At 40.7% G+C, this 27762-nt stretch overlaps 1 protein-coding gene across 1 annotated transcript; it reads right to left on the bottom strand.

The window, feature by feature from the left end:
* Nucleotides 1-1505: 1505 nt before the first annotated feature.
* Nucleotides 1506-26449, bottom strand: pik3r3a (phosphoinositide-3-kinase, regulatory subunit 3a (gamma)). The gene is made up of 8 exons (XM_017687043.2): nucleotides 25808-26449; nucleotides 18449-18539; nucleotides 17025-17123; nucleotides 14404-14584; nucleotides 12683-12745; nucleotides 11735-11829; nucleotides 7530-7733; nucleotides 1506-5770 (listed from the first exon to the last, which is right to left on the bottom strand). Exons 1-8 carry the CDS (start codon nucleotides 25869-25871, stop codon nucleotides 5560-5562), a joined length of 1008 nt encoding a protein of 335 aa, XP_017542532.1. The 5' UTR covers nucleotides 25872-26449; the 3' UTR covers nucleotides 1506-5559.
* Between the last annotated feature and the right edge of the window lie 1313 nt (nucleotides 26450-27762).

The following is a 27762-nucleotide window of genomic DNA, read 5'->3' on the forward strand; positions in this document are numbered from 1 at the left end:
ACCAGTGTTCTTAGGACAGGACAGGATCATGTTTACACTGTGTTACATCACCTCTCAGTTAACAGCACTTAATAATAGTTTCAGGACTGAAGACACAACCTTTGAAAGAGGATTTTTTATCTGACCATTCTTCAGTTATACAAGCCATCAGCTGTTCAACTATACAAGACCTTCATTGTCATATTTTGAGCTTAAGAAGACAGACATTTCCAGTTGGAGACAGTTCTGGACTGCAGGAAGGTCAGTCTAGCACCTGCTCTCTCTGATTACACTGCCGTGCTGCTGTAACGTGCAGTTTCTTGGTGTGTCATGCTTTAAAAATCATGGACGTCCCTGAAAAAGATGGAGTCTAAAAGGCAGCATATATTGCTTTGGAGTGTGTTCAGTGTTAATGGTGCTTTCACAGATATGCAGGTTACCCACTAATACTCCCCCAACACCATGGCAGATGGTGGATGTAGAACTTTGCACTGGTAACAATCTGGTCCTTTTCTTCTTTGACCCGGAGAACACAACGTCCATCATTTCCATAAACAATCTGAAAGGTTGACTCGTCAGACCGCAATATTTATTACTGTATTCATAAACTACCAGAGAACCTACACGAGTCTTCTGAGCTTATATGGAATGATAATGAGTTTTCTTTGGGGACTATTTTGCCGCACAGCGCCCTGCATGTCTCCCTCCACCATGAATGGAGTTGAAGTTCTCTAAACTCTCATAAAACAGCGTCTCAGTCATCAGGCAGTGAATTCAGAACCAGTTCATGTAGGAACTTTCTGTGAGGAGCTTTTAGAGGGGGACGTCTGGTTCCCATCACCACCACTGTGAGCAGTTCTGACTCTAGAACAGAGCGTTTCACACCAAACTGCTCAGAATGACTGCTGAGTCTGATCCACTCATACCAGTACAACACACACTAACACACCACCACCACATCAGTGTTACTGCAGTGCTGAGAATGATTCACCACCCAAATAGTACCTGCTCTGTGAGGGTCCATGGGGGTCCTGACCACTGAAGAACAGGGTAACAGAGTATCAGAGAAACAGATGGACTACAGTCTGTAACTGTAGAACTACAGAGTGCAGCTATACAGTAAGTGGAGCTGATAAAGTGGACAGTGACATGGATGTTCAGCATGTTCATTGCCAAGCGTAGGCCAGAGGGGTGTAAAGCCCCCCAGCACTGGGCTGTGGAGCAGTAGAACTGTGTTCTCTGGAGTGATGGAACTCCATCCAGTACCTTTGGGATGAGTTGGAGTGACCCAGAACTGATCATCCAACATCAGTACCTGACCTCACTAATGCTCCAACAAATCCTCACAGCAATGTTCAACATCTAGAGTAAAACCTTCCTAGAAGAGCAGAGGCTGTTACTGCAGCACAGACTCACTATTAACACCTTCGTCTCAGAGGAAACGCTGGACGAGAAGATGAACACATTATATAATGTTATTATATATTTATTACAACACTTAATAACCACACCAAGAACACACAGGATCTGAAAATATCCCAAGACTTTATTCTTGATTCTCATAAAAAGATCACGAAAGAGTTTTAAAAAAATAGAGAAGTAGAAAAGGCCGCTCTGATACGCAGTATACAGGCAGTGCACAGGTCAGCAGGTTAATACGTGTTGAGTGGACAAAACCTGACCCCTTACAGGGACGTCTGACCTCTTTATCTAATCCCAGCCACCAGTCCCTGGACAATCAGGTCACTTTCTGGACTGAGGGCTGTAGAGTTCCCATTAAATAGGGATTCCACCGAATACAGTGGACAAAGCTGGCTGGTTTGATATGTTGATAGCGGCCACTTGACTGTCACATGTGTCCTCATAATTCAGAGGATCCACCGTCACGTATTTACAGCAAAACATGGAAGCTTTGGAACATGATTAGTTCACCGTTCATTTGAAGCCGATCAGAGCCAGATTTGATTAGACGTCCGCTGGAGGCGAGGCCGTACGTGCTTCTAACATCAGAGATCTGACTGCTTATTGAAAACACACATAGAACCATCCTGAGTGCTGGAGCTCACCCTCACAGTCCCGCCGCTCACGGGAGGAGTGAGCGCCCTGATCCGAACCCAGTTTAAAACTCACGGCCAGAGCGGAACAGACTGGTTTAAGCAGTGGCAGCAACACTGCTTTACAGAGTTCCACCATTCACATGAGAAAAGAGTCCAAACGGAGATGAACGAAGATAAAATGAAGTGGTGATCTGACCTTTTACAGCAAGACATGCATAATAATGGAAAACAGCAGCAGCCCAGAAAACGAGGCCCGTGCAAACCACTTACACCACCTCAAGAAAAGGCTGTACAGCAAAATTAGAACTTAGTGTCTCATAATTATGACTTAATATCTCATTATTATGACTTTGCATCTCTTTATTATGGCTTCGTATCTTATTTGACTTGGTATCTCATTCATTTGACTCACTATCGCATAAGTATGACTTTCTGTTGAACTATTATGACTTTGTATCTCATTATTTTGACTTAGTGTCTCATCATTATGACTTATTGTCTCATAGTTATGACTGATGCCATTTTTTGAGATAGTAAGTCATAATAATGAGATTGTCATATTTATAACTAAAGAAAGTTGTCATGCCTCACTACATCACTATAAGAAAAGTATATCATAAAAGATGCTAAATCATAAATATGAGATACTTAGTCAAAATAATGATACAATAAGTCATAATTATGAGATACAAGTCATATTAGTGACATAATAAGTCATAATTCTGTGATATTAAGTCATAATAATAATAATACTATACCATAATCATGAGATTAAATCTCATCACAGGATAACAAGTTATAAAATGAGACTGACTCATAATTTACAGCGAACAAAGTTCTTGTTGTGAGATACCAAGTCATAATTATGAGATGCTAAGTCATAGGATCTCCTTACTATCACATAATAAGTGATAATTATTCTATAGTATCTCATTTTCATAATATATGACGTCATCTTGAGATCCTAAGTAGTCATTTTGACACATCGCATCATAATTATGAGATCTCATCTCATTACTATGAGAAAGTAAGTCATAAATATGATATACTCAGTCATGATTATGGGAAGGCGTCTGTATGTCTCAGTGGTCTAAATGGGCTTGAGTTAAATATGAGATGTGAGCTAAAATCGTCCCGAAGCCGAGAGCCTTTAACCCTGAACATAATCAGTGAGCAATAACATCAGTCTTTAAAGGGAGCAAGCACCAGTTCTGCAGCTCCTCTGAAGGTTTTTCAGATCTGCTGATCTCAGAGCTCTAAATCTGATTCTAACACAAACGGAAACAATGAGCTTTTATTTGTGACATTTCTCGGAGGAAACTTGTGGTTTTAGACCTTTTTATAACATGACTGCTTTAAAAAGAAGCGTAAACGTGAAGACGCTGCACTGTAAAACACTGGAAGTCAGTTCAGCTCTAAAAAGTGAAGTACCCTTTAAAAAACGACGCAGGTCTAACTGTGAGATAATGACCTGGTTGACCTTGAAATTCCAAGGCCACTGAATTTCTAATGGTATAATTTGTGTCTCGAGATTTTCAGCTGCTAGGATGTCGGTTCCGTGTGTTTCAATCTGGGCTAAGCCAGTAAATGGATGTGCTTCTTATTGAGCTATGGAAGCTTCTGATGAAACTAAGCTGATAAATGAAGAACGCTGTGCAGAAGTTTGACTTAAATTCAAGTTGACTTGAAAAAGGAAGTCTGTCACCGTTTCTATTTTTCCGTAGTTCAGAAAGATTTAATCCCAATTTATACATTTGAGAAATGCTTCAGCATCTGCGGATGTGCTGGACGTGGAACTGATCCAAAATCAGAATTTCCATCTGCTCATCCATAATTTTTTGCATGTTTGATGTTTTGAATATTATTCAAAAATATGGAAGATTAGAGAAAAACGAATGAAACTAAAACTGATTGACTGGAACTGCAGAATCATTGATTTTCCTTTAGTATAAAGCGGCGCGCTCTGTCAGTCAGAGCTGTAGCGCCTGTAAACACGTCAGACGCAGACTCAGATCCCCTCCTGAAGCTCAGAGAGCGCAGCGTGGTGGTCTGTGGAGTGGTGTGGCGCTCTGTGAGATAGAGTGGTGGTCTGTGCAATGTTGTGGTGGTCTGTGTAGTTATGTGGTGGTCTGTGGAACATGTGAAATGGTGTGGTGAACTGTGGAACAGTGCGGTCTATGAAAGGATGTGGTGGTCTGTGGAACAGTTTAGAATTGTGAGGTGATCAGAGTGGTGATCAGAAGAACGTTGTGGAATGGTGATGTGGTCTGTGGGAAGATCTGGTGGTCTGTGGAACAGTGTAGAATTGTAAGTTGGTCTCGTTGGAGTCTGTGATGGTCTGTGAAAAGGTGAGGTGGTCTGTGGAACAGTGTGGTGTCTGTGGAGCAGTGTGGTGATCAGATGAACGTTGTAGAATAATGAGGTGCTCTGAGGAACAGTGTGGAATGGTGAGGTGGTCTGTGGAACAATGTGGAATGGTGAGGTGGTCTGAGGAATGGTAAGGGGGCCTATGGAAAGGTGTGGTAGTGGTGATCTGTGGAGAAGTACTGTCTATAAAAGGGTGTGGAGGTCTGTGAGATGGTGTGGTGGTTTGTGGAATGGTGTAGTGGTCTGAAGAAGTGTGTTAGTTTGTGGAATGGTGTGGTGATCTGTGGGACGGTGTGGTGGTCTTTGTAATGGGGTGGTGGTCTGTGGGATGGTGTGATGGTCTGTGTAACGGGGTGGTGGTCTGTGGAGAAGTGTGGTCTATAAAAGGGTGTGGAAATCTGTGGGATGGTGTGGTGGTCTGTGGAGAAGTGTGGTCTATAAAAGGGTGTGGAAGTCTGTGAGATGGTGTGGTGGTCTGTAGAACAGTGCAGTGGTCTGAAGAAGAGTATGGTGGTTTGTGGAACGGTGTGGTGATCTGTGGAGTGGTGGTGTGGTCTGTGTAACTGTATGGTGGTCCATGGAATGGCGTGGTGGTCTGTTGAACAGCGTCCCTTCAGAAAAGTGCAAAAGTGAACACAGTCCTCACACTGGCCTTCAGCATGTGCAGCTTGTGTCGGCTGACGGTGGTGACGACTGCAGTGCACTACTGGTCAAACGCTCAGATTCACTGCGTCCAATTACACTAAACCAGCTTTATCACACATAAAGGTACGTAATCATTCTAACATTAGAAACATCATGGGTTTAGAATAACCAGTGAGCTGTAAATAATAACGTAGAACTGCCGTTCAGAATGACGGAGAGAGCTGGAGAAGACTGTAAAATGAGAGAGAAAGCTGTAGAGCACCGAGAAAGTTCTAATAAATGAATATCCAGAATGAAGCTCCGCTCAAATGATGATTGAGTCCTGATATATAAATATAAGACAGTACATTATTTGTTTGTTGAAGGATTGAATAAAAGCACACAGGATAAAAATCTGATCTGGCGTCTAATCTGAGAGGCTTACTCTGTATTAGATCCTGTCGTATATAAAACGGTGATGTATGGAATGAGTGATTGTGGGCGTTTGAACAGTAATGTATCTGCGGGGGGTTTAGCTGGGTACAGACGGTGTGTGTGCCGTGTGCGGAGTGTGTACGGGGAAGGCGAGCCGGACGTCCAGAGCGCGGTTGTGTTGTGCGAGTGATGTCCGGTGATAGTGCTGCACCAGCGCCTTCAGAGAGCCGTGCAGGTCGTACGGCTCAGCGAAGCCGAAACCACGGGGAGTGTGGAGGATCATGCAGTGCCGGACCTCCTCGTTCACCCTGCAGACAACAACACCACGCAGCATCAGAACACGGTGCAAGAGAACTCTGCACAATCTGCTGAGATCAGGATAAACATGAAACTTAAAATACAGCATTACACTCCAAAAATCAACATGTCACTTCACCAGGGCTGCTCACACTTTTACACACGGCTGTTTGGGTTTCATTAGCAACAACTTCAACACCAGAAACATACTGTGAGGTATTGTGATATATTGTGATACACTGTGATATATTGTGATATATTGTGATGTATTCTGATATATTGGTATGTATTCTGATATATTGTGATATACTGGTATGTATTCTGATATACTGTGATACACTGTGATATGTTGTGATATATTGTGATGTATTGTGATATATTGTGATGTATTGTGATATATTGGGATGTATTGTGATGTATTGTGATATATTGGTATGTATTCTGATATATTGTGATATACTGGTATGTATTCTGATATACTGTGATACACTGTGATATGTTGTGATATATTGTGATGTATTGTGATATATTGTGATGTATTGTGATATATTGGGATGTATTGTGATGTATTGTGATATATTGGTATGTATTGTGATATATTGTGATATATCGTGATGTATTGTGATATATTGGGATATATTGGTATGTATTCTGATATACTGTGATACACTGTGATATATTGTGATGTATTGTGATATATTGTGATATACTGTGATACACTGTGATATATTGTGATGTATTGTGATATATTGTGATATATTGTGATACACTGTGATATATTGTGATGTATTGTGATATATTGGTATGTATTGTGATATATTGTGATGTATTGTGATATATTGGTATGTATTGTGATATATTGGGATGTATTGTGATGTATTGTGATATATTGGTATGTATTCTGATATATTGTGATATATTGTGATGTATTGTGATATATTGTGATACACTGTGATATATTGTGATACACTGTGATATACTGTGATACACTGTGATATATTGTGATGTATTGTGATATATTGTGATATGCTGCATTATATTGTGATGTATTCTGATATATTGGGATGTATTGTGATATACTGTGATACACTGTGATATATTGTGATGTATTGTGATATATTGTGATATACTGTGATACACTGTGATATATTGTGATGTATTGTGATATATTGTGATATATTGTGATACACTGTGATATATTGTGATACACTGTGATATACTGTGATACACTGTGATATATTGTGATGTATTGTGATATATTGTGATATGCTGCATTATATTGTGATGTATTCTGATATATTGGGATGTATTGTGATATACTGTGATACACTGTGATATATTGTGATGTATTGTGATATATTGTGATATACTGTGATACACTGTGATATATTGTGATGTATTGTGATATATTGTGATATATTGTGATACACTGTGATATATTGTGATACACTGTGATATACTGTGATACACTGTGATATATTGTGATGTATTGTGATATATTGTGATATGCTGCATTATATTGTGATGTATTCTGATATATTGGGATGTATTGTGATATACTGTGATACACTGTGATATATTGTGATGTATTGTGATATATTGTGATGTATTGTGATATATTGGGATGTATTGTGATATATTGGGATATATTGGTATGTATTCTGATATATTGTGATACACTGTGATATACTGTGATATATTGTGATGTATTGTGATATATTGTGATGTGATATTTTGTGATGTACTGTAGTGAATAGCTGTCTCTCTTACACTACAGAGCAGGCGTAACAGTCCTTCTTGCTGCTGCTGCTCCTGATGAGGAATGCTCCAGAAGGTTTTCCCTCCAGCAGCTCCTCCGCTTCAGCTCGTGACAGATTACCCACAAACCAACTGGCCTCCTCCAGACACCGTACACCTTCATCACCTCCATCACCATCATCCTCACAGCGCTGTTCATCCTCCACACACAGTCTCCTAAGAACACGCGAACACCTGTCAGCTCAAAGCGTCTCAACACAGAGACTTTTATTTTGTAAACTCAGTCCTGTTATGGGTCAACATGCAGTTTACAGCTGATTCTTCATTTAAGGGAATTTATTCATGGTATAAAAATAGAGATCAGAAAAAAACCTGTTTTTAAAGACAACAGCAGGTGTTATTACTCATAACGCTTGTTAGAATAACTTGTCATTTTTAAAAGTTTAACGTTAATACTACCTGTTATTGATCATATTTTAACACTAATTAAAATCATTTTAGCTTTCTAAAAGCTTAAAGTTAAACCTCTAATTAATACATCTAATTAATCATATTATCTCTTTATTAGACCATTGATGGCTGTTTTTAATGGTTTGAAGGTAATAATAGCTGTCATTAATCATATTATCTCACTTATTAGAACAATGATGCCTGTATTTTATGGTTTGAAGGTAATAATAGCTGTCATTAATCATATTATCTCACTTATTAGATTAATGATGCCTGTATTTTAAGGTTTGAAGGTAATAATACCTGTTATTAATCGTAATATAGCACTTATTAAAATAATGATGCCTGTATTTTAAGGTTTGAAGGTAATAATACCTGTTATTAATCCTATTATCTCACTTATTAGATTAATGATGCCTGTATTTTAAGGTCTGAAGGTAATAATAGCTGTCATTAATCATGTTACCTCACTTATTAGAACAATGATGCCTGTATTTTAAGGTTTGAAGGTAATAATAGCTGTCATTAATCATATTATCTCACTTATTAGAACAATGATGCCTGTATTTTAAGGTTCGAAGGCAATAATACCTGTTATTAATCCTATTATCTCACTTATTAGGGAAGTTTTTAATGGTTTATGTGTGATAGTAGCTCTGCAATCACTTTTTTGTCTTTCATCAGATTTTTTTTTTATTTTGAATGTGCTGAAATGTAAAATGCGCCACTATTTATCACTTCTCCTCTACAATAAGTGTTGAACTGTAACACCTTAGTGTTTATAAGGCTACACGACCTACATAAACCCTTTATGACAACAGACATAAACTTCTATAAACATTTACAGAGGCTTATTTCATCGATTATCACCAGCTGAGGTGAAATTACATTAACCCTGACTAAAGCAGTGTTTATGGCAGCTGCGCTGATGGGAATAAGCCTTTATAAATGTTTATGTGGGTCTATAACAGCTGTATGAAGGGCCCATAAAACTCCTTACCAACTCACTACACTCCTGCTTTATATTCTCCCACAGTAACCTCATCATACAGCATCCTGATGCATTTTATTTACATAATATTTACACATAATTTACACAAAATAGCCCACTCCACATCATTTACAGTACTGTGCAAAAGTCTTGGCACCCACGTGCATCGTGTTCTGCCTAATGAAAGCACCAAACATCACTGAAATAAATGTAAATAAACACTGATGCAGTAAAAGGGAGCAAGAATTTCTTGTCTGTAAATAGTAGTTGATCATTTTGTGAGCCAGTTTGGTGTTTGTAGATTTCTTAAGGTAACTACTGGTGACGTCTGATTACAGCAGCACAGCACTCCATCCCTGCCAGAGCAAAACCTCACGTCTTCCTTTTCAACACTTTTTACTTTTAAATCTGGCAGCTGCTCTCAACACTGTGTGTGAACACCGTGATGGATGGACCAAAGGAAGCGGTCTAAAATCGCTTGGGGAGCAGTCCGGACGCCTCGGCTGACGTTAAAAGTGAAGGTCGTTTTATCTTCTGCGGTTACGTTTCCATTTTGGAGGTGCGAGGTTTTGTTCCAGCTGTGACAATCTGTAACAAAACATCTGTATCATCGTCAATTTGTGCTGTGATCGCAAAAGTGTGTCATCTAAGTTGTAACAGCCGCTACCGTCACGTGTAACTACACGCGTGTAACAGGGTAACCGGCTGTTTTACTGCAAGCCCTTTGATATTGGAGCTGCGTAACTACTGCATCATGATGCTCTCCAGTATACGTGTGTGTGATAACATGAGCTGCACTGCCAAAGCCAAAAAGACGGTTCTTCAAGAGTTCTATAGAAAACACAACGGTTCTCAATAGAACTCTATCATGAACTCACCACACAGACCTGTACCTTATCCTATCTAGAGTTAATGTGCAGCATCTGCTGCTGATGGATGGTACAAGTGCAGTACATACGCAGGTTCTGTGGAATATCTACAGTTTCTGTGTGATATCCGGTCTTTACCTGCTCAGAAATGTGTGATATCCACACACCTGCGTGTGTAAACTGTACATTTATACAGTTTCTTAATTCTGTTGTTATTTTTTATATTTTTCTGCCTTGTTTGTTTATTTATTTCTATAGTTTATCTTATAGTTTGTATTTTGTATGATGCACATCTTTGTCTACTTACTGCTCTTTATCTGCTGCAACAATGTAAATTCCCCCCAGTGGGATAATAAAAATCTGTCTTATCTTATCTTAGAACCATGAACCCTCAAAGAACCATGTGCATGATTAACCCCTTAGAGTCTCATTTCATACGAAGGCTTATTATTCAGTGAGCACATGGGCTTGTGTAATAATAAGTGTGTAATAATGGGCCATTTAAGGCGTTCCTTGGTTCTGTACATGGAGAAAAGGTTCTTCAGACTGGTGGAGAGTGTGCTGTACATGGCCCTCTACAGCAGATTTTTTGTAGGATCAAGCTTGAATACAATTTTAGCTGATTTTAATACCTGGTTTTAATCATATTTCTTACTTATTAGAATAACTAGCTGATTTGAAATGGTTTAAAGTACATAAGACATCCAATTCATTATATTACCTCGTTACGTGCAGTGCTGATGGCTGTTTTTAAAGGTTTTACACATTTTAAAGGGTTCTGCTGTCGGAGAAACACCTTGTATCTCCAAACTGGTGACAGGAGAAGGAAAAAACCTACTTTACTTTCACTGGAAGTCAATGGAAGCAGATTTTTTTCAGAGTCGTTTTTGGCTGTTTATTTTGGTCCGTTCATCATGAAATTTACAGATAACATAAAGGCCAACTTGACTTTTCATCAAATTATGTAAAAAACTGAAAATCAACAAAAATGGAGATACGATGCTTTGTCGCCGGCGATATGGTTCTATGCAGCACGGTTCTATATAGGACCAGAAAGGGTTCTGCTTTTGTATACAAACTTGACAATTACATATGATTTGATATTAGCTGAACCCTTTTTGGTCTTTATGGAACCATACACAGTGCATTCTCCATCACTCTGAGGAGCATTGCCTTTACTAAAGAACCCTTAGAGAACCATCTATTTCTAAGAGCATGGCTGTCTGGCTGGATTAGACAGTCCATGTCGGATTTTACTCCAGAAAGTGGGAATTCAGTTGACGATGGTCATTGATCCTGATGTTCACTGTATTATTACAGTGTGACTGAATATTGGGCGGTTTTGATGAAACCCTTCAATTCTCAGCTTGATTACATCATAACTCTTATCATTCAGTAACGACACAGTCGGGTTGTTGTTTAGCTGTGATGAACGGAGGGCTGAGCTCTCAGGCTGGCTGAACTGAAGACCTGTTCCTCTGAGCCGCCTGCAGGAACAGCAGTGATTAAAGTCTAATACACTCCTAATGAATTAATCAGCCCCAGACGATCTGTTTATTCATGCTAACGTCCATCAGTCCCCCCGGCTGAAGGGATGTCCCGTTCTTCATTGTGTAGAGTCTTATCCAGGACCAGAGTGTGTTACATAACCGCTAATCTGTCCCGAGAGGTGGACTCAGCTGATCCTCTGATAGCCTCAGTTACGGTCACTGGCCCACAAATCAGCTCAGCTCCTCACAGTAATCTGACCGTAGCTTGTGATATTGTGATATAAACTGAGTCCGTTCTTCAGTTTTAAACTCTTTTAGATATACACTGTAACCGGCGCTAGATGTAGGTATCGTGATACAAACCAAGGTCTAACCTGAGATTTGAAAGTGTTCATGGTACTGATGTTCTAAACTCACTCTTTGAGCTCCTGCTGTTCTTTCTCCTCTGCAGAGCCCTGTAGGCCACACTGATCTTCTGTGGAGGTCTCCAGAATCTTCCTCTGGTGCATTTCCTGCATAACAAACACTCAATAATAATTCTACTACAATAATAATTAAACTAAACCCATTCATCTCTATATCTGAAACACAAGCACTGATTGGTTCTCTGAGCTCAAAGTTTGTTTAACAAACTAAAAGAAAATCCAAATAAAAGAGAACAAATGTGTGGAACGTACATGTAATAATAACAGGTTCCATATTCATCCAAGATCCGTCTACACTCTGAAAAAATAGGGTTCTCCAAGGGTTCTTTAGTAAAGACAATGGTCCTACATAGAACTATAAAGACTCAAACAACCATTTGCATGCTTAGATGGTTCTCTAAATGGTGAAATGGCTCTTCAGACTGATGGAAAATGTGTTGTATACAGGACCTATTTTAAAAGGGTTCTATATAGCACCAGAAAGGGTTCTGCTGTTGTATAAAAGCTTGGTATTGTAACAATAACAGAACCCTTTTTGGTGCTAAATAGAACCATTTACAGCACATGGTCAATCAATGAAGAACCATTTCAACATGCGAGGAATCATTTAAGCACGCAAATGGTTCTTTGAGTGTTCATGGTTCTATGTAGAAGCACTGCCTTTACTATTACTAAGAACCTATTAAGAACCGTCTTTTTTAAGAGTGTATACAAAACTCCAGACCGGTCAGTACCCCGGAAGACCCTGTGTGGTGGGCAGATCTGGTGGGTTTGAACTCTAGAAAGCAGATATCCTTAAAACGGTGGTGACCATCTGGACTGAAATACCTCAAAATGATAGTTTGGTGGAAAATCCACCCAGAATTACCCATTTAACCCCCCCGGAGGGAATCAGGGGTCTGTAAATAAGCTGTATTTGTGGTCTGTATGACTGTCTTACCTGCCGTATCTCTGCACAGCTGTCGTACACATCATCATCACACTGGTCTGACGTCTCCTGTGACTGGAATCAACACAGAGTCAATTACAGCTCCTCAAAAACATGCAGAAAAGCATAAACCAGAAACCAAAGTACCCTGTTTCACCTCCATACACTCTCAGAAATAAAGGTACTAGACTGTCACTAGGGCGGAACCCTCAATGTTCTAAGCTGGACTGACTCCACACACCCTGCCTCGCCTCCAGGCTTTTATTCTACTGCTCTGTTTTAAAACATTCGGTTATGAAAAGGAACAAATACCAACTTTTCACCTGGAGGAACTGATTTAAGCTCCACACTCAGACCTTAAACCCACTGTAGAACCTCTGAGGGAACATCTACACTGTTTATGCCTTTATGGATGAAACGTACCTGCACAGAACCTTCATTTCTGACAGTGTGCATCAACTTTAAACATAAACACTTCTGTTGGAACATAGTCTCATGCATCTTTTGTCATTTTCAGCATCTGATTTATTTTCCTTCACATTGGGTGTAAATTTCGTGATGAATGGACCAAAAGACTCAAGCTTACTTGGAAATAAGTCTGGTTCTACTGACTTACATTAACAGGGAAGTGTGTTTCTTCCTTCTTTATGTAGGATTAACACCACCTTTACTAGGAAAAAACGCAGGCGCGTGTGATAAAGAGCTGCATTTGCTGCTTAATGTTCTCCGCAGGTTATGAATGGATGCACAGCCTGTTGGAATGAAACTTGTTACATACGAGAAATGAATCTGAACTCTTACTGTATTTGCGTTTATTTGTATTTATTCTATTTTGTGGTGATTTTATGAGCAGAATTCATTAAAGTGCCTCACTAGGACAGTGCAGTGGTTTTTAACTGAACAGGACTTTAGACTGGATCCTTCTGCTTTGAGGGATCCTTCTGATTTTGTCACTACCAAAACAACCAAACTATGTCCAGACCTCGTCTGGAGGAAGTCCAGTGATTACTGGCTTCACCTCATCAATACATTATGAAATCAATAAGTCAGGAACTGCTGAGGGAAGAAATCTGGACCCAAACATCAAACTAACTCACAATTTATCGGCTACTTTTCAGTGTATTTATGTTTATTTGAGTTTATTATAATTATATATGCTGATTTTCAGGCAAACAGGGGAGCAGTTGGGGGTTTTGCTCAAGGACACCTCAGTCATATGCTGTCGGCTCTGTGGATCAAACCGGCGACCTTCTGGTCACGAGGCTGGTTCCCTGACCTCCAGCCCACGACTGCCTCCTGACTGAGTCATTATATTATTTTTCTGACATCCGTTAAGTTACAACACACTAAATAAGCCAACATTTTAAAAATACCTTCAAAATCTATGAGTTCAATTATTGGTTCTCACCATTTTCCACACTGAATCTAATTAAGCAGAAGTAACGATGCCCTCTCTGTAATCAGGCACGCAGTTGGGTTGAGTTGTTTAAGTACTGCCATACGCTCAGAGAAGCATACTGGGACGTACTGTCCTGTAATTCATCAGGGTAATGATTAATATGGTCATTCTGCCCAGCTGTAACTGAAGTTCAGTCATGTTGGCTGCAGACTGTTCACAGTGAGGTGAGGACCGGGCTCAGAGCCACTGATCTGGATCAGATCAGGAACAGGCCGATTAACTGAGGAGCTGGATGAGGTGCGGTCAGATCGCTGCTCCGGGTTTGCTGGCATACCTGTGTGTAGCGTGAGATGGGGAGGGTCAGCGTAACATCCAGCGTGGGGTTATAGTGGGCCAGCGTGTGCTGCTGGTGATGGGCGATGAGGTCAGGCACGGAGATGAAGGTCAGCGGCTCACAGAAACCAAACAGCCCGTCCCAATGGAGGATCCGAACCAGCCTGGTGCAGTTATCCTTCCTGAGAGGAACACGAGGAGTTCAACCCACTGAGAATTACACAGTAAACACAGAGGGCCCTAAATAAAGACAGGCTTCTATCCAAAACTTTGATTCGCATTAAAAATCCCGGATGGAGAAGCCAGAAGTTATAAACAATGACTAACTAGAACTCCAGAGAGGCGCAGCCTTCTAAGCATGGGCTCTGTTATTGGCCTAGTGCTGCCATAGCCATCCGTAAGTAAGAGTCCAAGTCAGCAAAATAGTCCTCTCTCTCTTGGTCTCTTGCTGTCTCTCACTCTCTCGCTCTCTCTCTCTCTCTCTCTGGGTGGGTAGAATGATCCTCCCAACTGTCAATCAGTGTAATGTTAGCCAGTGTTAGCATTCTCATGCTAGGAAACTTGTGTTAGGCGTAACCCTCCCAGCTTGGTAGCATCAGTTTACTGGCATAAACAGTTTTTGTGATGTACTTTTGAAAGATTGACTTTTCCATAAAATCTCTTACACAGATGGTCTCACTTTGAACACCGAGCGTAAAGAAAACCGGTCTCTGTTAGCGTAAAGCAGCGCTCAGACAGACTCTGCTTGGCATGAGTGTGAGGCCTGAAGCTGAACCAGAAACCAAAAACTATATAGTGAACCCTGACTTTAAAACAGTGGACGTATTCAATACTATTGAAATATGACGTATAAACCAAGTGGGGATATTTAGCTTATTAACTAATAAAGGATTATCTTATAAAATATGACAAATCACCTACGTTCCTCTACTACTAGGCCACCATTGATGATGTAATGAGATTGTACTGAACCCAGTTTTATGACAAATAAGACAATCAAAGTTTTCCTCTTGAGTGATGTCATTATTTAGCTAAAGCAGGAAGGACTGAAAGATATATTACAGTATAATGAGATATTTAGCTCACGGTTCCTCAGTGGATGAGAACGAGAGAGAGCAAAAGCTTTTTGCAGTAATAAAAATGGCAGCATACTAGTACAACCCATTTCCAAAAAAAGGCTGGGACATACCAAAGGTTGGAACTACATTGCAACATGTTCCAAAAAAGTTGGGACGGGGCAACAAAAGGCTGGTAAAGGTGTGTAATGCTAAAAAAACAGGCTGATTGGCAGCAGGTCAGTAACATGACTGGGTATAAAGAACATCTCAGAGAGGCGGAGTCTTTCAGAAGTAAAGGTGAGGAGGGGTCACCACTCTGTGAAAGACTGCATCATCAAATAGAGCAACAACTCAAGAAGAACGTTCCTCAACATAAAACAGGAAAGAGCTTCTGCTTTTCATCGTCTACTCAGACTCAGAGAATCTGGAGAAATCTCTGTCTGTGAGGGTCGAGGCTGAACACCAGTATCTGCTGGCCGTGATCTTTCGGCCCTCAGGCAGCACTGCATTAAAAACAGATATGGTTCTGTAGTGGAAATCATTGCATGGGCTCAGAAACACTTCTGAAAACCACTGTCTGTGAACACAGTTCATCACTGCATCCACAAACGCTGTTAAACTCTAAAACACAAAGAAGAACCCAAATATAAACAGGATCCAGAAACGCTGCCACCTTCTCTGGGCCAGAGCTCATTTAAAATGGACTGAGCGGAAGTGGAAAAGTGTCCGGCGGTCCGACAAACCAACATTTGAAATTCTTTTTGGAAATCTTGGACCGTGTCCTACGGGCTGAAGACCACTCAGCTTGTTATGAGTGCCCAGTTCTAATGCCAGTATTCATGATGGTTTAGGGGGCATTAGTGCTCATGGCCTGGGTGACCTGCTCATCTGTGAAGGCCCCATTAAAGCTGAATGATATAAACATGTTTTATCAACACCTGCTGCCGTCCAGACGGCATCTTTTTCAGGGAAGGCCTTGATTATTTCAGCAAGACGATGTCAAACCACATTCTGCAGATGTTACAGTGTTACAAGAGTCTGGGTGCCAATCTTGACATGCCTGCAGTCCAGACCGGTCACCACTAAGAACATTTGCCACATTATGAAATGAAAAATACAACAAAAGAAGATGTAATGAAACATTAATGAAAGCATTCATCCTGCATAGACATTTAGTTAGTCTAGCTGGATTAAAATGATCACCCAATCACAAACCAGAAAGCTGCAGATGTGCAACTCTACCATCAATCTTTTCCAAATCATATTTTTATCGATCACTTAAATGACTGATTTGACGATTGACCCATTCAGTAGGGTCTCAAAGGGTCTCTGCAGAAGCTGTTTGCTCTGGCATTCCAGAGCACAAATGCTCTGTGTGAAAGACCAACGTGAGCTTTTCCTCTGACTTCTATCAGCATTCCATGATTACTGTCTACTGTAATAAACCGGTAAAAAGTGTTCTGGACAAAAGCTGGTCATTTATAGTGAAATCTGTTTTCCCAATGATTACAGTCATTTATTTTCTCAGAAATCTGTCCCAGTGACTAGGATAGACTGTGGGTACCTGAGTGTTAGTGTGTATTGTCCTGGGACTCTGTTGGAGGCGTCCCGCACCAGAAACGCTCCGTCAGGTAAACCGCTCAGCTTCTCGCTGGCCTTCTCCCTGACGGACAGACACCGGACAGTAAAACAGAAGCAGAGAGGAAACTTCACACTGCAGGACGCTCATTAGTCACAGACCACCACAAATATTTGACAGCAGTTTCAGAAAAGAGTTAAACCAACGGCTAAGACCGAACTGTGGAGGTAAAGAGGGAAAGGAATGGAAGCTGTAAATGATCCCTGTAATATGTGTTACGGTTTGTTCTTTTTCTTGAAGCTGAAATTTGCTCTTGTTCAGACTTTAGACTGGAAATTAAATGAATGAAAGGGGGTCTCTGACTTTTGCACAAACCGCTGTAGCTGAACGGCGGGGCTAAACCGCTGTAGCTGAACGGTGGAGCTAAACCGCTGTAGCTGAACGGTGGAGCTAAACCGCTGTAGCTGAACGGTGGAGCTAAACCACTGTAGCTGAACGGTGGGGCTAAACCGCTGTAGCTGAACGGGTGGAGCTAAACTGCTGTAGCTGAACGGGTGGAGCTAAACCGCTGTAGCTGAACGGGTGGAGCTAAACCGCTGTAGCTGAACGGTGGAGCTAAACCGCTGTAGCTGAACGGTGGAGCTAAACCGCTGTAGCTGAACGGTGGGGCTAAACCGCTGTAGCTGAATGGGTGGAACTAAACCGCTGTAGCTGAATGGTGGAGCTAAACCGCTGTAGCTGAACGGTGGGGCTAAACCGTTGTAGCTGAACGGTGGAGCTAAACCGCTGTAGCTGAATGGGTGGAGCTAAACCGCTGTAGCTGAACGGTGGAGCTAAACCACTGTAGCTGAACGGTGGGGCTAAACCGCTGTAGCTGAACGGTGGAGCTAAACCGCTGTAGCTGAATGGGTGGAGCTAAACCGCTGTAGCTGAACGGTGGAGCTAAACCGCTGTAGCTGAACGGTGGAGCTAAACCACTGTAGCTGAACGGTGGAGCTAAACCACTGTAGCTGAATGGGTGGAGCTAAACCGCTGTAGCTGAATGGTGGAGCTAAACCGCTGCAGCTGAACGGTGGAGCTAAACCGCTGTAGCTGAACGGTGGAGCTAAACCGCTGCAGCTGAACGGTGGAGCTAAAACGCTGTAGCTGAACGGTGGAGCTAAACCGCTGTAGCTGAACGGTGGAGCTAAACCGCTGCAGCTGAACGGTGGGGTTGGCCTGAAGTGAACACTGTGACGGGAAGCAGAGCAGGAACGGTGCCCAGCGGCCTTCCAATGGAAACATAACCGTGGAAACTGAGCGTGAAGAACACTGTTTAATGAAGTAAAGGCCCAGCATTTAAACGAGTGGAACAGTCTGTTATTCCAGGGCAGCATTGTGTTATCCTTGTGCTGCTGTGGAGTTTTTACCTGGATATGTCGCCCCAGTACCACTCAGCGTCCTCCAAAGTCGGGGTTGGCGGCGCTTCCTTCACTGCCGGCTGGTCAGCGGCTGAGTTCTCTGAAAATAGAACAGGATGTTGGAAAACAAACCAAAACAGAGACTCAGTTTACAGTCTCTAAAATCGAACGTAGCGTTAATGATGGTCAGTGTTTATACACTCGATGTGATGGGCCAGTTGCGTAACACAAACAAGCGGTCAACTGCTGGACTGTTGCTACCAAAAACAATAGCCGACCAACACGCACGGCTTTAGCTGAGCATTTTCATAAAGTCGGACCAAATGACCTTTTCTCCATCCCAGCTGATCTCAGGGTGAAGACACGGAGACCAGTTGGTGGAAGTTGTTGGAAGCCTACACCTATAGTCCTGCTCCCGTCCAGCTCAGGAAGGGCTTGTTAACAAGCTAATGAGTTGGATCAGGTGTGTTTTCTGGAAGAAGAGAAACGGAAAATAGACAGAAATAGAACTATAACGCCGGCTAACTGGTAAAATCCATCTGAAGTAAAAATACACCACTGATATATGAAACAGAGGCCTTCATCTATTTCCATGGTGATGCTTCACTCGTTGCCATGGCTACCCTACTCCATTATCCATGGTTACACTACATCAGTTTCCAGTGTTGCACTGTGTCCGTTTCCATGGTTACATTACCCAAATTTCCATGGTAACACTACCACCAATTTCAGTGGTTACGTGACTACACATTTTTCCATGATTATACTAAACTAATTTCCACTGATATCTTATATAACCATATCTATGGTTACACTACCTCCATTTCCATGGCAACACTGCATCCATGTCAATGGATTTGGACGGTTTCTTTGGATCATCTGCCTTTTTGGCAGCAGTTCTGAGAGTTTTCTTCCAGGCTTGACCTGCACAGTTCCCCTTAACTGCCATGACTTAATGGCTGTTTGGACAGTGGGAATTGCTTTTATATCTTTTTATAGCCTCCCCTGCTTTTGTAAACATCAATTAGCTTCATTTTCAGACCCCCTGCAAGAAACCAGCACTGACCAGCATGACAGGTCACCAGTAAAACCAGCATGTGTTGTGTTTTGAATGCTGGTATGCTGGTCAACCAGCGTGAACGTGCCTGGCAACCAACTAAACCAACCAGCATTGAATTCATGCTGGTCTGTGTTGTACTGTTCAGCAGGATCCTCAGCCAGCTGCTTGGAGGAGCCCATGCTTTCATATTCGGTTTAGCCAAAGACCTTTTTTTAGGCAAGTCTGTCCATCTGGCGCACATCTTGGCAACAAGACCAGAGTCCTGTTCTGTTTGAATGGGGATAAACTTAAACAGTCGAAACTGAGGCTGAATTACCTTTAAAAAACATATTTGAACTTACGGTCAAATCTGCCAAGGAATCTCATAAAAAGTTTGCAGTGTTTGGCCAAAAATGTGTTTTTTTATTTTCAGGATGTTCTGGATATGGAGTTAGAGCAGATCTGTACAACTGATGGGGCTTTTACCACTCGCAGTGGTTCATTGCATGGAGCCGAGTTCGTACTCCTCCACAAACTCAGTCCAAGTTCAGATTAATCTCGAGCGAAATCACTTTAGTTACACTCGAGTGATTTTAGTGTTTTATACTAAACTAAACATGTTCAGATTTACAGCCATTCACATCTTACAGAAATCACCCAGCTAGCCTGCTCACTCCGTCTCTGACTCTCAGATCCAAACACTAAACGAGTGACCGAGTGCCTTCAGCTTCTTCACCTGAACGGCCCTCAACAGTGAAAACGACATCCAAGCCAATGCACGTGTGTTTGAATGTTTCTCTTTGTTTAGTAAACGTCGTTTACTGATTTACTTGATTTCACTGCCCTGCTAGAAAAAACAGACCAGTATAGCTGGTGACCAGTTTAACTAGCAAGCTGTGGGGTTTAGAATAACATGCATTTAAAGGTGACTGCTCTTTTATTGAACAGACAGTAAAGGAGAACCACCACTCAGCACTGCTGAAATGGTCAAGATAGTGGGCAGGTCACGGTCACCTACAGTCGTGCATTGTAGCCTTACAGTCGACGCTGCAGCAGCTACCCCACCGCCCAGCACCGAACAGCGCAATTAACACGTGCACATCGTCAAACTAACAGCTTGTTTTAGAATAAAAGCAAAGCTGTGAAATTCAGGTCCAGAAAGTGAAAATCCTTCCCAGGATTTTGTTCCAACTGCCTGGACAGCTCTGCTGGTGGTTTGATCTAACAAGAGAAGCCAGGTTGTTGGAACAAAATCCTGGGAAGGATTTTCACTCTCTGGACCTGGATTTTACACTTCTGAATAAAAGTCTCTCCTACATAGAGCCTCTGTGCATGACCACGCCCCCCACGCTCCCACGGTAGTGCAAGCGAAATAGTGGGACGTCATGATGTGCTTTGAATGCTGGTCTGCTGGCGAGCAGCAGTGGAAGTGAATAAGATTCACCAGCAGTAACTTTTTAATACTTCAAAGAAAGGTGGGCACTGTGAAGTTTTGGTGGGGGGTGGGGGTAGGAGGGGTGTAGCTGTGTTAGGTTCCCTATATTACATGTCATCACTAAGACCGTTTTTCTCCTGGTTTTATGAACAAAAACATCTGTAAACACAGTGATAAATACGCCACCTACTGTAAAAATGGTCAGGAATCCACGGGGATGTATAATGGATTAACGAGAGGAGAAGCTTCTGAATACTGACTGAGGAAACTAAAACCAGCATCATGAACAAAAACCTGAGTAATCAAAAACTACTCAGGCCAGCTCTGAATTTTTCAACTTAGCAAATTATCACGTCCATTTGACACCAGTCTGGTGAAATGACTCGTGAACTGTCAAATCTGGAGAGCTGAGGGACTTCCCCAGATTACACTCAGTGAACCCTCAGCAGGAGAGATCAGGACTGGGAAGTGTGTTTGTGTGCGTTGGGGGGTGGAGTGGGGGTGGGGGGTAACCACACCAGTGTGTGTGTGTGTGTGTGTGTGTGTGTGTGTGTGTGCGCATGTGTGGAACATGTTGAGACATGCAGGCTTCTCTGAAAGACAAGTGCAGCGGTTTGAGGAAAAGCTTCACCATCACAGTTCACTATTTTACTTCTAAACACTCTCAGGAAAAGAACACGGAAGGCTTTTCTCATCAGTTTCCACCTTAAATAACTGACCACCCTCAACAACCACTACTGAAACAGTGAAGACAGACAATGCCAGTGTGATGCCAACAACACTAACACCACTGACAGTAATACTGCACTCCATAGGTTTAAAGCAGTGCAGAAAATATGCAGTGTTAACGCTGTAAATGTGTAGTGTTAGTGATGCTGTAAATGTGTAGTGTTAGTGACGCTGTAAATGTGTAGTGTTAGTGACGCTGTAAATGTGTAGTGTTAGTGATGATGTAAATGTGTAGTGTTAGTGACGCTGTAAATGTGTAGTGTTAGTGATGCTGTAAATGTGTAGTGTTAGTGATGCTGTAAATGTGTAGTGTTAGTGACGCTGTAAATGTGTAGTGTTAGTGATGATGTAAATGTGTAGTGTTAGAGATGATGTAAATGTGTAGTGTTAGTGACGCTGTAAATGTGTAGTGTTAGTGACGCTGTAAATGTGTAGTGTTAGAGATGATGTAAATGTGTAGTGTTAGTGATGATGTAAATGTGTAGTGTTAGTGACGATGTAAATGTGTAGTGTTAGTGACGCTGTAAATGTGTAGTGTTAGTGACGCTGTAAATGTGTAGTGTTAGTGATGATGTAAATGTGTAGTGTTAGTGACGCTGTAAATGTGTAGTGTTAGTGACGCTGTAAATGTGTAGTGTTAGAGATGATGTAAATGTGTAGTGTTAGTGACGCTGTAAATGTGTAGAGTTAGTGACGCTGTAAATGTGTAGTGTTAGTGATGATGTAAATGTGTAGTGTTAGTGATGCTGTAAATGTGTAGTGTTAGTGATGCTGTAAATGTGTAGTGTTAGTGACGCTGTAAATGTGTAGTGTTAGTGATGATGTTAATGTGTAGTGTTAGTGACGCTGTAAATGTGTAGTGTTAGTGATGATGTAAATGTGTAGTGTTAGTGACGCTGTAAATGTGTAGTGTTAGTGACGCTGTAAATGTGTAGTGTTAGTGACGCTGTAAATGTGTAGTGTTAGTGATGATGTAAATGTGTAGTGTTAGTGACGCTGTAAATGTGTAGTGTTAGTGACGCTGTAAATGTGTAGTGTTAGTGATGATGTAAATGTGTAGTGTTAGTGACGCTGTAAATGTGTAGTGTTAGTGATGATGTAAATGTGTAGTGTTAGTGACGCTGTAAATGTGTAGTGTTAGTGACGCTGTAAATGTGTAGAGTTAGTGACGCTGTAAATGTGTAGTGTTAGTGATGCTGTAAATGTGTAGTGTTAGTGACGCTGTAAATGTGTAGTGTTAGTGATGATGTAAATGTGTAGTGTTAGTGACGCTGTAAATGTGTAGTGTTAGTGATGATGTAAATGTGTAGTGTTAGTGATGCTGTAAATGTGTAGTGTTAGTGATGCTGTAAATGTGTAGTGTTAGTGACGCTGTAAATGTGTAGTGTTAGTGATGATGTAAATGTGTAGTGTTAGTGATGATGTAAATGTGTAGTGTTAGTGACGCTGTAAATGTGTAGTGTTAGTGATGATGTAAATGTGTAGTGTTAGTGACGCTGTAAATGTGTAGTGTTAGTGACGCTGTAAATGTGTAGTGTTAGTGATGATGTAAATGTGTAGTGTTAGTGACGCTGTAAATGTGTAGTGTTAGTGATGATGTAAATGTGTAGTGTTAGTGATGATGTAAATGTGTAGTGTTAGTGATGCTGTAAATGTGTAGTGTTAGTGACGCTGTAAATGTGTAGTGTTAGTGACGCTGTAAATGTGTAGTGTTAGTGATGATGTAAATGTGTAGTGTTAGTGACGCTGTAAATGTGTAGTGTTAGTGACGCTGTAAATGTGTAGAGTTAGTGACGCTGTAAATGTGTAGTGTTAGTGATGCTGTAAATGTGTAGTGTTAGTGACGCTGTAAATGTGTAGTGTTAGTGACGCTGTAAATGTGTAGTGTTAGTGACGCTGTAAATGTGTAGTGTTAGTGATGATGTAAATGTGTAGTGTTAGTGACGCTGTAAATGTGTAGTGTTAGTGACGCTGTAAATGTGTAGTGTTAGTGACGCTGTAAATGTGTAGTGTTAGTGACGCTGTAAATGTGTAGTGTTAGTGACGCTGTAAATGTGTAGTGTTAGTGACGCTGTAAATGTGTAGTGTTAGTGACGCTGTAAATGTGTAGTGTTAGTGATGATGTAAATGTGTAGTGTTAGTGACGCTGTAAATGTGTAGTGTTAGTGACGCTGTAAATGTGTAGTGTTAGTGATGCTGTAAATGTGTAGTGTTAGTGACGCTGTAAATGTGTAGTGTTAGTGATGATGTAAATGTGTAGTGTTAGTGACGCTGTAAATGTGTAGTGTTAGTGACGCTGTAAATGTGTAGTGTTAGTGACGCTGTAAATGTGTAGTGTTAGTGATGATGTAAATGTGTAGTGTTAGTGACGCTGTAAATGTGTAGTGTTAGTGACGCTGTAAATGTGTAGTGTTAGTGACGCTGTAAATGTGTAGTGTTAGTGATGCTGTAAATGTGTAGTGTTAGTGACGCTGTAAATGTTTAGTGTTAGTGACGCTGTAAATGTGTAGTGTTAGTGACGCTGTAAATGTGTAGTGTTAGTGACGCTGTAAATGTGTAGTGTTAGTGACGCTGTAAATGTGTCTTTATAGTGTTATTAACGTTTTAATAGAGTAGTTAAAGGTATTAACACTGTGGTGCTGTAAATGTGTCGTTATGGTGTTAAAGTTTTAAAAGTGTAGTTAAAGGTATTAACACTGTGATGCTGTAAATGTGTCGTTATGGTGTTATTAACGTTTTAAAAGAGTAATTAAAGGTATTAACACTGTGATGCCGTAAATATGTCGTTATGGTATTATTAACGTTTTAATAGAGTAATTAAAGGTATTAACACTGTGGTGCTGTAAATGTGTCATTATGGTGTTATTAGCATTTTAAAAGTGTAGTTAAAGGTATTAACACTGTGATGCTGTAAATGTGTCGTTAAGGTGTTATTAACGTTTTAAAAGGGTAATTAAAGGTATTAACACTGTGGTGCTGTAAATGTGTCGTTAAGGTGTTATTAACATTTTAAAAGGGTAATTAAAGGTATTAACACTGTGGTGCTGTAAATGTGTCGTTATAGTGTTATTAACGTTTTAAAAGAGTAATTAAAGGTATTAACACTGTGGTGCCATAAATGTGTCGTTATGGTGTTATTAACGTTTTAAAAGAGTAGTTAAAGGTATTAACACTGTGGTGCCGTAAATGTGTCGTTATGGTGTTATTAACATTTTAAAAGAGTAGTTAAAGGTATTAACACTGTGATGCCGTAAATGTGTCGTTATAGTGTTATTAACGTTTTAAAAGAGTAGTTAAAGGTATTAACACTGTGATGCCGTAAATGTGTCATTATGGTGTTATTAACGTTTTAAAAGAGTAATTAAAGGTATTAACACTGTGGTGCTGTAAATGTGTCGTTATAGTGTTATTAACGTTTTAAAAGTGTAGTTAAAGGTATTAACACTGTGATGCTGTAAATGTGTCGTTATGGTGTTATTAACATTTTAAAAGAGTAATTAAAGGTATTAACACTGTGGTGCTGTAAATGTGTAGTTATAGTGTTATTAACGTTTTAATAGAGTAATTAAAGGTATTAACACTGTGATGCTGTAAATGTGTCGTTATGGTGTTATTAACGTTTTAAAAGACTAGTTAAAGGTATTAACACTGTGATGCTGTAAATGTGTCGTTATAGTGTTATTAATGTTTTAAAAGAGTAGTTAAAGGTATTAACACTGTGGTGCTGTAAATGTGTAGTTATGGTGTTATTAACGTTTTAAAAGAGTAGTTAAAGGTATTAACACTGTGGTGCTGTAAATGTGTCGTTATGGTGTTATTATCGTTTTAAAAGTGTAGTTAAAGGTATTAACACTGTGATGCTGTAAATGTGTCGTTATAGTGTTATTAACGTTTTAAAAGAGTAGTTAAAGGTATTAACACTGAGATGCTGTAAATGTGTCATTATAGTGTTATTAACGTTTTAAGAGAGTAGTTAGTTATTAACACTGTGATGCTGTAAATGTGTAGTTATGGTGTTATTAATGTTTTAAAAGAGTAGTTAAAGTTATTAACTCTATGATGCTGTAAATGTGTCGTTATGGTGTTATTAACGTTTTAAAAGAGTAATTAAAGGTATTAACACTGTGATGTATAAACGTGTAGTTGTGGTCATATCTTCTCTTACCTGTTCCAGCCCCGCCGGCTCCATTCATTTCAATGTAGAAGAAAAGCTCTGGAGCAGATCCCATTCTGACCCGTGTGTGTTCCCTTCACTAAACCCTAAATGACTCTCATTCACTCTCCAGCACACAGAGCTCCCCTGCATTAACGCTGCACCCGGGTGGAGAGATTCAGACCGGCCTCCAGTCCAGCTGCATAAAACTGCCCTCGCTGTGGACGATTCTGGTAGGATTTCACATTCTCTGAGCTCCTGGAGCAGAATTTATTAGCTGTCAGCTCAGTTCAGTCCAGCTCTGAGTCAGGCACACACTCAGCAGGGACTTTCTACACCACACTGGACCAAACCAACTCCCGCAGTGGGGGGCACTGAGACACTGAAGCCACTTCCCTCACTGGCCTGTCGCAGCTGTCTGAGGAGTTCATGCTCCAACCCGCTGCTGTGGGGTGGTGTTACTGAACCGACTTGTATAAGAGGACGGCCGGCGTCTGTGGTCGAGATGAATTACGGGCAGTAATGAACAGGAGCCCCGGCCTCTAAAGAAGTCCTCAGTGGTTCAGTCCATCTCCGGTTCTGCATACTTTGTGCCTTTCTTTTCTGACCAACTGAAGTTCCTGCTCATGTGAGAAATGTGAAAACTGCACTTAGCTGGGCTTTTAGCTGTTCTGCTGCACTGGAACACCCCAGCTTTAGACAAGGTGCAGGAAATGAGCTGATTTAGATTTGACTGCTGCGTAGACGGTAGTGCAGTGGCTGCGTTTGGGCCTGCGACTCCACTAACTCTGGCTGACTGTTTGAGGTTATATAACAGGAGACGCTGAAGGAGCGGTTAGGAAATGATTGAGCATTTTACTGAAATGTGCAGCAGTAAAGAGAGTGAAGGTTATTAAAATGAACATTTACTCAGAATGAGAATCTTTAGGCACCAGGTATTTTTTCTGGATGAGTGTAAACAACTATATATATACATATCATTGCTTTCTGGACAAAACCTTGTATCTCTATTTTTGCCATTTTTCATTTTTTGCCATTTCTGAAAGTACCTTTCGTTCTTTATATCGTGTGTAAATTTCATGATGAATGAACCTGAAGAAACGGCCCAAAATGACTTGAGAAAAACTCTGGTTCCATTGACTTACATTAAAACTAGCGTGTGTTTTTCCTTCTACTGTAAAGTTATGATTTTGGACATACAAGGTTTTGGCAGCAGCGATATATTGTTGTTGTCATAACAAAACCTTCTACCACCATTTATGTTGTCTGTTTTTTATTATTTTTAACTTAATTTGAAACTTTGCTGTAAACATTTAACCAAAAGCAAACCACTAAAAAGTACAAACGCTCCAAAATGACTTGGAATGAAATCTTTGTAAATAATTTAATTGCATTAAAATTTGAGGATTTTTTTTCCTTTTCTAAAAAAATTTACCATTTTGGAGATCTGAGGTCGCTGCCAGTACGTACAGTATGGTTTGGTGTGAAGCGGTTCAGACATCTTTACAGTGGCAGTGATGGGAACCAGGCGTCGCCATGATTACAACACAGATATAGACACTTTATTTACCATCCAGAACCACCAGAGAACCTACACAAGTCTTCTGAGCTTATATGGAATGTTGACGATGGAAAATAGTGGAAAATCTGGAATAATGAGTTTTCTTTGGGGACTATTTTGCCACACAGCGCCCTGCATGTCTCCCTCCACCATGAATGGAGTTTATGGCCAAAATCTTCTCAAAACCATTGTAAAACTAGTTGTAGACAAAAAAAAACTTTTTAAAACAATATCTTAAACCATGTCTCCCTAGTAACCATATTACAGCACCCTAGCAACCACCTGGGTAAATTGCCTAAGCCCTGTTCTAGATATCACTGTTATTGATAGTACTGTGTGAAAGAATCATGCTTGATAATGCAGCCCTTTTTAAGAGGGCCTGAAATGACAGAACCGCTGTAATATT

The sequence above is a fragment of the Pygocentrus nattereri genome, chromosome 2 (assembly GCF_015220715.1).
Source record: "Pygocentrus nattereri isolate fPygNat1 chromosome 2, fPygNat1.pri, whole genome shotgun sequence".
NCBI classification, from domain to species: domain Eukaryota; kingdom Metazoa; phylum Chordata; class Actinopteri; order Characiformes; family Serrasalmidae; genus Pygocentrus; species Pygocentrus nattereri.